The sequence below is a fragment of the Perognathus longimembris genome, chromosome 21 (assembly GCF_023159225.1).
Source record: "Perognathus longimembris pacificus isolate PPM17 chromosome 21, ASM2315922v1, whole genome shotgun sequence".
Taxonomy (NCBI): Eukaryota; Metazoa; Chordata; class Mammalia; order Rodentia; family Heteromyidae; genus Perognathus; species Perognathus longimembris.
In genome coordinates, this window is record NC_063181.1 from 29474483 (window position 1) to 29487270 (window position 12788).

A 12788-nucleotide genomic window follows, 5' to 3' on the forward strand; every position below is an offset into this window, starting at 1 on the left:
GAACACAGGAAGGATTCCAATGGTGTAACTCCTTTGAACAATTTAGTTTAACAAAATACCAGAAATTGAAGCATGTTTTCTTGAAGAGAGGAGAGGCAGACAAATGGAAGTAGGAAGAGTCGGTGAATACAGTCATAATAGTCAATGTACATAGATGAAAACAGAACCAGATAACTTGAAGAGATGGAAGGGAAAAATGCAAGGAGTGAAACTCAATAAGATTCATTGTATTTATAAAGTGACATTTTGAAGCTGGGCACCTGTGGTTCATGCCTGTAACCCTAGCTACTCAGGAGGATGAGATCTGAGTATCACGATTCAAAGTCAGCCTGGGCAGAAAAGTCTATCTCCAGAAAACCAGAAGTGACTCTGTGATAAGAGTGCTAGCCTTCAGCGAAAAAGCTCAGGGACAGTGCCCAGGTCCTGAGTTCAAGCCCCATGACCAAAAAAGAAAAAAAAAAAGACATGTTGACTTAAAACCCCCTTGTACAACTACTTAAAGATAATTTAAAAAAAAAACTATTGGAGTTCCAAAACATGAGAGATGGAAAGACAGAAAGAATGTAGCAATAAGATTATGGTAAACAGAAAACTAAACTTGTAGAAAAATTATATGTTATTTGAAGCTACAAGGTATAGAGCATGACTATGAAAACCAGTTGCTTAAGTTGGGTGGTAGACAAGATAAAGAAGCGTTCAAGAAAGTGATAGGCAGCCAGGTACTGGTGGCTCATGCCTAAGATCCTAGTCACTCAGAAGGCTGAAACCTGAGCAACCAATCATATCTATGATTCTAGCCACTCAGAAGGCTGAAACCCAAACAACCAATCACTGCTGGAAGCCAACCCCAGGAAAGAAGTCTGGGAAACTTCATCTCCAATTAATCAGCAAAACACATAGCTTAAATGAAACTATGTAACTTGTGGGTAGGAATGAGAAGGGCAACTGGGGCAAAGGAAGGGGTGACATTGTCCAATAAAAGAAATGTACTTATTACCTGGCTTATGAAATGGTAACTCCTCTGGGTAACACCTTCATGACAATATTAATTTTTTTAAATACATAGCTTAATTGTAGAGCATCAGCTGTAAGATAGCTGAATAAGAGATCTTGTCTTGAAGCCTCAAAATTGGCAGATAAAAAGATAAACAACAATGTGAAAAAAATTATAAACACTTATGTACATATTTAAATCACTAGGAATTTAGACAGGGGTAGCATTGGAAATTTTAAGAATGAGGATCCAAAATGTTTGAAAATGTAACAATAAGGGTAGATGAAAGCTGTATTCAAAATTTTAGAATTTTTGAGAAAATGATGGGAGATGGCCTATAAGCCATGTTGAAAAGCTATAGGAAGTGTGCAAGAGAAGCAGCCATTGTTTGTGAAGTCCACAGAGGCAGTATATTTGGGGGAAAATGTAATTTCTTACAGAGCAAGGCAGCAGGAGCTTCAGCTGAATCCGGTGACTGTTCCTAGGCATATGCATTGTTGGCTTACCAAGAATTAGATTTCATAATATAAACAGTCAATGCAAATTCTTGTGCTCTCATAAAATTTGGTGTACTCACTAAAGTAGATGTTACTTTGCAAAACGTTTACAGTCTAATATAGTTTCTTGAAACCAATCAAATGAGAATAGTAAATCCTATGAAAGTTTATATAAAATTAAGTGACAGGACTCTAAAAAGACAAAAAAAAAACTTCACTTGTATTTATGTTCGTGTGTCTCTGTCCTGGACTTGAACTCAGGTTGGTTGGCGCTCTGTCCCTGAGCTATTTTGCTCCAGGCTTCCAGCTTTTTAGTGGTTAACTGGAGATGACAGTCTCATAGTCTTTTGGCTCTGACTGGCTTTGAATTGTGATCCTCACATCTCAGTCTCCTGAGTTGCTAGAATTACAGGAGTGTGCCACCCAGCACCCATCAACTTTTCAGATTCTTCTTGCTTTACCTTTTCCTATCCAGATTGTCATCTCCAAATGGCCTCCCCAATAGCTAGTATCATAGGCATGCACCACCCTGCTCAGCTTATCAGCTAAGTTTTTACTCACGCTGGCTTTGAACTGTGATTGTGTGGATCTCTGCCTCCCAAGTAGCTTAGATTACAAGCATGAGCTACCACATGCAGTGTACAAAAAGTATTTTTAAATGTGCATCACATCTGACAAAGGACTTGTATTTAGTATAAATTATAAATCCAATCCAAACAGGACAAAAGATTACAGTAAACAACTTACCACAAAACATTTTATATATAATACATGACAGTGTTCTCAGTATTAGTCATTACAGAAATGAAATATTAAAAACCACTAAATAGCCATGATTAAGTTAAAAAGACCTTAGCACGTGTCAGTGAGATATGAAGCAATAGGAACTCTCATATACTGTTAATATGAATATAAGCAATTCCTAGGTAAAATTTAACCAAAGGAAAGGAAACTATATGTTTCTACAAAGGCTTGTATAGTAATGTTTACAGCAGCAATATTTGTAAACAACATCAAATGGAAAACCCACATGTTCATCAAAAGATGAATGATGAATAAATGCTATCCATGATATGTATTACTAAAGGTAAGAATATGAATGATTCTCAAAATAATTATCTTGCAAGAAAAAGGAAGATCTACTTCATCAAAAAATAAACACTGAGTCTATTGATATAGAATTCTAGAAGTTATAAATTAACCTTTAGTTATTTGTGTGGCAAGGAAAGGATGGATGACAACAAAGGGGTACAAATATGATTTTAGAAGTTATGGAAACATTCATTATCTTAACTGATGGGTGGCTAAAGGCATAGACATAGTCAGAATTTATCAAACTGCACATTTATAAATGTGCACATTGGGGCTGTAGGTGTGACTTGGTGGTAAAATATACACTGAGCAAGCACCAAAAATAAAGGAAGAAAGACTGAATGAGGGTAGGAAAGAAGAAAAGAAGGCAGGCAGGAAGGAAAGAAGGCAGGAAGAGCTATTCATTGTACATCAGTTTCATCTCAGAAACTATAAAACCACACACATACACAGAAGACAAGGAGATTAAATGTATATTCCAATTGAAAGCCAACCTGAAAATGCTATAGACTGAATTATTCCAACTAAGTCACATTCTGAAAAAGGTAAAACTATGAAGAAAAGTACAAACAGGTGCCAAGGGTCTGGGTTGATTATTAGTAGAGTATGAGGTTATACAGGTGGGGAACTAATTTCCACTACAGTATATTACATAAGATAAATTTGTTAAAACCCACAGAACATACACCACCAAGAATGAACCCTAAACTGAAGCTAGATCCTTATATATCACCCCACACCAGAATCGATTCCAAATGGATCAAAGACCTCAATGTAAGGACAAAGCCCTGAAAATACTAAAGGAAGGGATAGGGGAAACACTAGGGCTCCTTGGCAAAGGTTTAAACTTCCAGAGATCCAGAATCACAACAAATCTAAGACTGGATAAATGATATTGCATCAAACAGAAGAGTTTTGCATGGCAAAAGACATAGCTAATAAGTAAGATAAATAGCTCACAGAATAGAGCTTTACTAGCTATGCATCAGATAAGGGCCTCATAATTAAAATACACTTAGAGCTCAAAAATTTAAACCCCCAGAAACAAATCCTCAAAGAAAACAACCCAATTAATAAGTGGGATAAAGACTTAAAGAGAAACTTCTCCAAAGAAGAAAGAATGGCCAAATAGACACATGAAGAAATGTTCAACATCTCTGGCCATAATGCAAATCAAAACCACACTAAGATTCCACCTTACCACAGTTAAAACGGCCATTATCAAGAAGACCAATAATAGATGCTGAAGGGGAGGTGGCCAAATGGGAACACTACTGTACTGTTGGTGGGTATATAAACTTATTCAACCACTCTGGAAAGCAGAATGGAGGTTCCTCAAAAAACTAAATATAGAGCTCCCTTATGATCCAGCAATCTCACTCCTGGGCATTTATCCAATTGACCACAAATTGAACACATTGAACCCACCAGCACAACCATGTTCATTGCAGCATTGTTTATCATACCCAAGATATGGAATCAACCCAGATACCCCTCGGTGGATGAATGGACCAAGAAAATGTGGTCTATACACACAATGGACTTCTATGGTTCTATCAGAAAGAATGACGTTGCCTAATTTGTAAGGAAAGACTTGGAAAAAATTATATTAAGCAAAATAAGCCAGACTCAAAGGAACATAGGTTGCATGGATATCCTCATTTGTAATAATTAGATTGTGCCTATAAATCTACAAGTAAACCCAATGCAAAAGACAAAAAATTAGGGCTGGGAATGTGGCTTAGCAGTAGAGTGCTTGCCTAGCATGCATGAAAGCCCTGGGTTCAATTTCTCAGCACCACATAAACAAAAAAAGCCAGAAGTGGCACTGTGGCTCAAGAGGCAAAGTGCTAGCCTTGAGCAAAAACAAGCCATAGACAGTTCTCAGGCCCTGAGTCCAAGCCCCAGGAATGGGGGGAAAAAAAAGACAAAAAAATTACACTTGAATACAATAAATTAAACAGGACTCTAAACATTCACAGTGGGACCAAAGGAGGGTATTCTTAGGAGAGGATCACAAGGACTCAATAGCTGGTGCATATGATCATATAAAACAATGCTTACAAAATGAACTCCAAGAAATGGAAACAAGAGGTTTTTTACTTTTTGTGGGGATTTTTCCTTCTTTTCACTATTTTTGATTTCTGTACCTTTCATCTTATACGTAAATTTATCTGACTTGGATAGGAAGGGGAAACAGAAATTGTGGGACAAAGGGAGTTCAGCAGTGATACACACTAGGCACTATGTTGAAAATAAACTATACAAGCTGGGTGGGAGAGGTTAGGAGGGAAAAAAATTGGAATAAAGTGAGGGAGGAGGTGACACTGTTAAAAAAGAAATGTACTCAATAGCTGACTTACGTAACTGTAATCCCTCTGTATATCACCTTTACAATTAACTTTGAAAAAAAAAAAGAGTGAACCCTAATGAAGATTACAGACTTCAAATGATAATGATGTGGCACTGTTGGATCATTCATTGTAACAAATGTATCACTATGGTGTGGGATGCTGACATAGAAGATGCTGTAAGCAAGGCAGGGTAAATGTGGGAATTCACTGTGTTTTCACTTAAAAAATAACTTTCTGGCCAGGCATTGGTGGCTCACACTTGTAATCCTAGGTACTCAGGTGGTTGAGATCCAAAGATCACGGTTTGAAGCCAGTCCAGGTAGTAAAGTCCATGAGACACTTTTCTCCTATTATCTAGCATAAAGTCTGAAGTGGAGGTTTGGCTCAAGTGACAGGGCACCAGTTTCGAGTGAAAATGCCAAAGGCCAAACAGAGGCTCTAACTTCCCTTCTTATCTCTCTGGTCTATTTTCTAAGCAACAACACTTTTCTTCTTACTCCCCTTGGGGATAGAAAACTCTATGGCTTCAATTAAGAGATAACCAAGTTGGTATCATCACTTTTCATTTGTAGGTATATTTTTCTGTGCTCTAGACCTAGATAGCCAACTGCCAGCTCAGAATTCCCTCTTAATGTCTCAGTATTGTACAGACTCAATGTTCCCACACTAATACACTGGGTACTGTCCCAGAGCCTCTTTGTGCTTTACCACCTGAGCCACAGTGTCACTTCCAGTTTTTGAGTGGTTAAGTGGAGATAAGAGTCTCACAGGGACTTTTTTGCCTGGGCTAGCTTTGTCCCACTATCCTCAGATCTCAGCTTCCTGAGTAGCTATGATTACAGGTATAAGCCACTGGAACCTGGCAGTCATTGGCATTTTTTATGGTCACTTTTGAGGGGTTTTCTAATGTATTTTTAGCTTTTTATTAGTCAAGAGAGTTTTACTGAATATCATTTTTTCCTTTATCCTTTTTCTTTTCTTTCCTTTTCTTCCTGACTTTTTTTTTTAATACTGAGGATTGAATTCAAATAGTGCCTCACACTTGCTAGTCAAGTCCTCCACCACTAAACCATGTCCCCAGCCTTTTACTACATTTCTTAATAAAAACTATCTGTAGCTATGTTGGCTAACTTGAGCTTTCCAGTTACATGTCAATAAATGAATTTTTGGCCTAAGTAAGGGTGAACAGAAATAAATAAAAATTCTGTTATTTGCAGAAATCAAAAAAATACATATGTATATTGTTATGTCAAAGAGATCTAATCTTGGGCTGGGGATATAGCCTAGTGGCAAGAGTGCCTGCCTCGGATACACGGGACCCTAGGTTCGATTCCCCAGCACCACATACACAGAAAATGGCCAGAAGCGGCGCTGTGGCTCAAGTGGCAGAGTGCTAGCCTTGAGCGGGAAGAAGCCAGGGACAGTGCTCAGGCCCTGAGTCCAAGGCCCAGGACTGGCCAAAAAAAAAAAAAAAAAAAAAAAAAAGAGACCTAATCTTGCTGTATCTAGTACCAGAAGTTCTACTTAGATAACTGATGAGAAAAATAATCAAAAAGCAACTGAACAGTAAATGAAGTGAAATTGTTGCAGTTTGCTAACGACCTGATGTTACATATGAACTGTAAAGACTTTACAAAGAACTGTCAGAACTAAAAAAAAAAAAAATGCTGATGACTCATGTGAGACTCTTATCTTCAATTAATCAGCAAAAAAAAATTGTAAAGCTGGAGATGGAATTGTGGCTCAGTGGTAGAGCTCCAGTCTTGAGCAAAAATCTGGAGGAAGAAAGAATACCTGCTCCCTAACCCTGAGTTCAAGTCCCAGTTCTAGCATAAAAAGAGAGATCCCTCTTCAAAAGCTCAAGCTGACCAGGTTTCAGATGAATTGTTTTAGTTCTATCAAAAAGAAGCTGCCATGTAGTGGCTGAAGGCCAGAATTCTATCTACTTGGAAGGAGATCAGTAGATCACATTTCCAGGACAGTCAGCATTTTAAAGCAGTTCAGAAGACTCAATTGCAAACAATAGCTGGGTACAGTAGAATGGTGCCTGTTACCCCAACTACAGAGAAGTCACAAGTAGGAGGACAGTAGCCCAAGCCAGCCTGGACATAAAAGCAAAAACCAAACATAAGGGGAACTGGTTGGGGGTGAGGCAACAACATTGTTTCAAGTTGGACAAGGGCCAGACTTAGACCATGTGTTCCACCCTGACCTGGGGGCTACCGGCCTGAGATGTTTTTCCTCCCTCTCTTCCGCCCCGGAAAATTTCGGGACCCTCTTTTCTTCAGGGTTTCCAGGCCCCCAGCTCTTGGAACCAGACAGATTCAACTTGCTAGTGCTTCATGGAGAACTTCCAAAAGGTAGAAAAGATTGGAGAGGGCATGTACAGAATACGGAGTACTTAGGGAGTGGTGTACAAAGCCAAAAACAAGTTGACCGGAGAAGTAGTGGTACTTAAAAAAATCCACCTGGACACTGAGATTGAGGGTGTTCCCAGTACTGCCCAGAAATCTCTCTGCTTAAGGACCTTAACTACCCTAATAATATTGTCATGCTGCTGGATGTCATCCACACAGAAAATAAACTCTACTTGGCGTTTGAATTTTTGCACCAAGATCTCAAGAAATTCATGGATGCCTCTGCTCTCACTGGCATTCCTCTTCCCCTCATCAAGACTTATCTGTTCCAGCTGCTCCAAGGCCTAGCTTTCTGCCATTCTCACCAGGTCCTTCACCAAGACCTTAAACTCCAGATTGTGCTTATCAACACAGAAGAGTCCATCAAACTGGCAGACTTTGGACTAGCCAGAGCCTTTGGAGTACCAATTTGTACTTACACCCACGAGGTGGTAATCCTGTGGTACCGAGCACCTGAAATCCTTTTGAGCTGCAAATTCTACTCTACAGCTGTGGACGTCTGGAGCTTGGACTGCATCTTTGCTGAGATGGTGACTCAACGTGCCCTGTTGCCTGGAGATTCTGAGATTGACCAACTTTTCCGGATCTTTCAGACTCTGGAGACCCCATATGAAGTGGTTTGGCCAGGAGTTACTTCTATGCCTGATTATAAGCCTAATTTTCCCAAGTGGGCCCGGCAAGATTTTAGCAAAGTTGTGCCTCCCCTGGATGAAGATGGGCAAAGTTTATTATCGCAAATGCTTCATTATGATCCCAACAAGCGGATTTCAGCAAAAGCAGCTCTGGCTCACCCTTTATTCCAGGACGTGACCAAGCCAGTACCCCACCTTCGCCTCTGATGCTCTTCCCAAAGCCCTCCTCTTGTCTCATCTACCCCTCTAGTGTGGGCTTCACCTGACTCAGGGCTCTGGGCTATTTGGACTCAGGTGGGCCCTTGATCTTTTATGGCCATTGTAGGCACTGCTCACCTTTCCTACTCAGGAGATTCTGAGGTGGCAGGGAGAAACAGGTTAAAATGAAAGACAATTTCAGTATTAGATGCACTTAACTCAGCCTCTACCACCCTTTCTCACCCTTCTTAGTCATTGCTAAGGAGGGCTGGTATCCTAAACCAAACCAAACTGTTCTCCTCCTCCATATCAGGTTTGCTATTCCAGTGTCTGGATGTCCCATAGTTATTATGTGCCTGTGCTTGCAATAACAGGGACCCCAGACCCCCTGCTGCTACTGTTTTGTTTTTGTGTTTGTTTTTGATAAAGGCCAACTGATAGCAGGGGGCTAAGTTGGAACATTTGAGAAGCAAGCAAAACTCAACCATTTAAAGGGGGTCTGTTTTTAAAGAATTAAGTTAGGAAAAAAAAATCCAATCAGCTTTTACCCCAGTTTTAATGTTTCACCTGGCCTAACAGGCTGAGACTCAAGACACAGGTCTGAGGGGAGAGAAAAAGGTAGATTCCCTCAAGTCTCCTTGTCTGTCTCTACTATGGGGGAGAAGAACCTGGGAGACCCAAGGGACACGAATTATTCTTCACTCTCACCTGTTGCTTTAGCACAGCCTTATGAATTATGAAGCATGTGAGGAAAAAAAGTTTGAATTTTTCATTTCTTTTAGAAATTTTAGTTCTTCAATTGCCAGGGATCCCTATTGCCCTTTGAAAGCCAACTCTAACCCCATATGAGTACCAGTAAGGGTTTAGTCATCCTGACACGTTTTTAGGGCTGTGAATGGGTAGGACATTGGGAAAAATATATTTCTTCAAAAGAAGGTTAAACAAATATTTATATTTCAGGTCCCAGGGTTTTTTGTTTTGTCAAGTGTCTAAATTTGCTGCCATGTGCACCTTGGGGATTTTGTAATTCAAGTGTTTTTTTAAAGTTTTCTTTTTATGACATTCTTTCTTCTCCCCCTTGTCCTCCAGTGTTCTGTTAACACTGTGTGTAATTTAGTTTGTAATTCATTAAAGAAATTGTTCTTTAAAAACAAACAAACTTAAAAACAACTAAGGGAGGGGCTGGGGATATGGCCTAGTGGCAAGAGAGCTTGCCTCCTATACATGAGGCCCTGGGTTCGATTCCCCAGCACCACATATACAGAAAACGGCCAGAAGTGGCGCTTGGCTCAAGTGGCAGAGTGCTATCCTTGAGCAAAAGGAAGCCAGGGACAGTGCTCAGGCCCTGAGTCCAAGGCCCAGGACTGGCCAAAAAAAAAAAAAAAAAACAAAAAAACCCAACTAAGGGAAGCTGGCTGCCGGTGGCTCACACCTGGAATCCTAGCTACTCAGGAGGCTGAGATCTAAGGATCATGGTTCAAAGCCAGCCAGAGCAGGAAAGTCTGTCTCCATTAACCACCAGAAAAATGGAAGTGGCGCTGAGGCTCAAAGTGACACAATGAGTGGAAAAATCTCAGGGAAAGCATCCAGACCCTGAGTTCAAGCCCCACAACTGACAAACAAAAAACCTAAGGCAAAAAAGGTACTAGGAGAATGGTTCAAGTATGATAAGAGTACCGTACCTACCTTGCAAGAGTACCTACCTGGTAAGCATGAGACCCTGAGTCCAATTCTCAACCACACACACACACACACACACACACGACCCTGAGTCCAATTCTCAATCTCTCTCTCTCTCTCTCACACACACACACAACTATATGCTTAAGAAAGAAATATGCCATGAATGTTAAGTTACAGAAGTGAAAACAAGCTATATGAACCTCCAATTCCAAAGGCATAGGGATAGACTCTGTGAAACACAGGCATTACAGCTGTTTCTCAGATGTGCATACATAACAAACTATAAGATATGTAACTCCATGATTATATACATAACAAACTGTAAGGTATGTAATTCCATGATTATATACAGTCATGTTAATGAATCATATAATTCAATCAAAAGTTATGTTTTTTCCTATTTACTAGGACACAACAGTATGCAAACTCATACATATATGGGGTGTGTGTGTGTGTGTATGTGTGTGTGCTTGTGTTTCTAGGGGCAGAAAGGGACATAAATGACCAACCCAATTATTACTTATCAGACTATGCTACATAATTTGGAGAGTAACACAAAAAGTTAAGAAGATAATAGGAGAACAGTTATTGTTATTTTATATGGGTAGCTAGGGAAAGCCTCAGAGTCAACACAAGATCTGAGCAAAATATCAGAGAGAAGATTCTCAGATTATCCTACAATGGTAACAATTATGAGTTCGAGTATTTAACAATCACATTCCTAATTAAACTTGCAACCAGATAATCTATAGCTAGCAAGAACATATTAAAATTATCAAGGCTGCTTAGTTCTTATTTTACTATACACAAGTTTCATGTAAATATTTTGTTATATTTTTTATCTGAAAAGTCCCACAAATGTCTATGCATTAAAGGCTCATGCTGCTTTGGGGAGATGGTAGAACTTTCATGGGGCCTACTAGAATGCTTGTCCTGAAACTATATATTAGGACCCACTCTTTCCTGTTTTACTTCCCAGTTACCACAAAGTGAGTCATTCTTCCATCATATCTTCTCACCATAATGTTCTGACCAGAAGAAATGAGACAGCTGATTATGAACTATAACTGTAAAAACTGTGAAAGAAAATATTCCTTCTTCTAAACAGATTGTCTCAGGTATTTCGTCACAGTGATAGAATCCAATACTTTGACAAAACCTTTATCTTCAGTTTAAGAAGTATCTATCTATTTACATACATATTTTTTTCCCTTACATCTTTTGAAGAACCTGGGCCATCACAACCCCATTCGTTAAATCTTCCACAGTCTGGCATGGTGTATCCACATTAAATGTCTGGATCTAAAGGGAGAAAAAAAAAGTATTAATTAAATAAAGATTTCTTAGGCTCTTGACTGGTATGATCATCTTATCTTAGAGGTTGGAATGCATCTTAAAAGAGAAAATGGGAAGATGTGGCAATGCACATCTGCAATCCCAGTACTCAGGAGACTGAGTTCTAGGCCTACTTAGGGTACAGAGCAAAATCCTGTTTCAGAACCATCACCATGACAAAGAAATAAAATTAAAAAGGGCAAAACTTAGAAACATCTCCCATTATAGGAAATTTCCTATGAATTATAATTTTTGGCAAGGAAGAAATTATAGCAGACATTGCATCATTATATTTATAGTCTAACAAAATAATAATATAGCCCACTGAATTTATCTACCAATGACTGACACAGGAATAAACAGAGCAAGATAATGTGGACCAAAGAGATACTCAAAAATGCTCTGGGAGAGAAAAGTCAATCTCTTAATGTGAATAAATGTGTTGCCTTAATCTGTTAGCAGTCATCTTATAACTACTAAATAAAGTGATCATACAAGTGAGGCCAGTGTATTGGAAGGCAGACTGGGATGATGAAAAGAACTGGATCTTTCAAGTAAAAATTGAACTATTAAAAGTTACAGTGTTGGGGCTGGGAATATGGCTTAGTGGTAGAGTGCTAGCCTTGCATACATGAAGTCTTGGGTTTGATTCCTCAGCACCACATAAACAAAAAAAGCAGGAAGTGGTGCTGTGGCTCACGTGGTAGTGTTAGCTTTGAGCAAAAAGAAGCCCAAGGACTGTGCACAGGCCCTGAGTCCAAACCCCAGGATTGGCAAAAAAAAAAAAACACCAAACAAACCCCCAAACCCAACAAACCACTTAAAGTGCTGCTGGGTGCTGTTAGCTCACACTTGTGATCTTAGCTAGTCATGAGGCTGAGATCCGAGGATCATAGTTCTCAGCCTGGGCAGGAGTCTGTAAGACTCTTACCTCCAATTAACCACAAAAAGACAAAGTGGTGCTGTGGCTCAAGTGGTAGAGTGCTAGTCCATGAGCAAAAATATCAATGGCAGTGCCTAGGCCCCAAGTTCAAGCCCCAGGACCAGCATAAACAAAGGAATGTGTTGAAACCTCCTTAATGTGAGGTAACTTTACTGTTTAAGCCCAACCAGCTGAGGTTTCTGTTATTCAGAGCCAAAGTATATAGATGTCTAGAGGCAGAAGTCATTACCATACCAGAAGTCATTATTTGCTATGATTAGGTTGGGTATTCAAATTCATTTTTATTTCAAATAATTCTGAATCAGCACAAACTTTATACCTTGTAACAGGATGTAACAGAGAAAAGAAACCGATGATACCCAAGAGTCTAATCTGAATTCAGGAGATAAATCAGTTTACACAAAGATTAGAGGTAAGAGTGTATACATACAATCTAGGAATGAAAAAGAAATCTAGTATGGAGGATGGATTGTAGAAAGAGACAAAATAACTGGGAGAGAGCAATGGAAGGGGAGGCATGATTCAAAAAGAAGTGCATTCATTACTCATTACCTGACTCATATAACTATAACCCTTCTGTATATCAACTGTATAATAACTAAAATCATTTTTTAAATAAAAAAGATAAGGCAAAAGGAAAAAT

The 12788-nt window shown here is 39.2% G+C and overlaps 1 protein-coding gene and 1 pseudogene across 2 annotated transcripts in view; one reads left to right on the plus strand and one right to left on the minus strand.

Annotated features, from left to right (window-relative positions):
• The window catches only part of Hook3 (hook microtubule tethering protein 3), a 100758-nt gene that overhangs the window by 80043 nt on the left and 7927 nt on the right, over positions 1–12788 (minus strand). Inside the window, exon 2 of one of the 2 annotated variants that reach the window (XM_048330488.1) lies at positions 11084–11169. In XM_048330488.1, the coding sequence (XP_048186445.1) occupies positions 11084–11169 (86 nt within the window). Of the gene's footprint in view, positions 1–11083; positions 11170–12788 lie in introns of those variants that run through there. The other variant, XM_048330489.1, reaches the window with a different exon arrangement.
• Positions 7219–8206, plus strand: LOC125339352 (annotated as a pseudogene).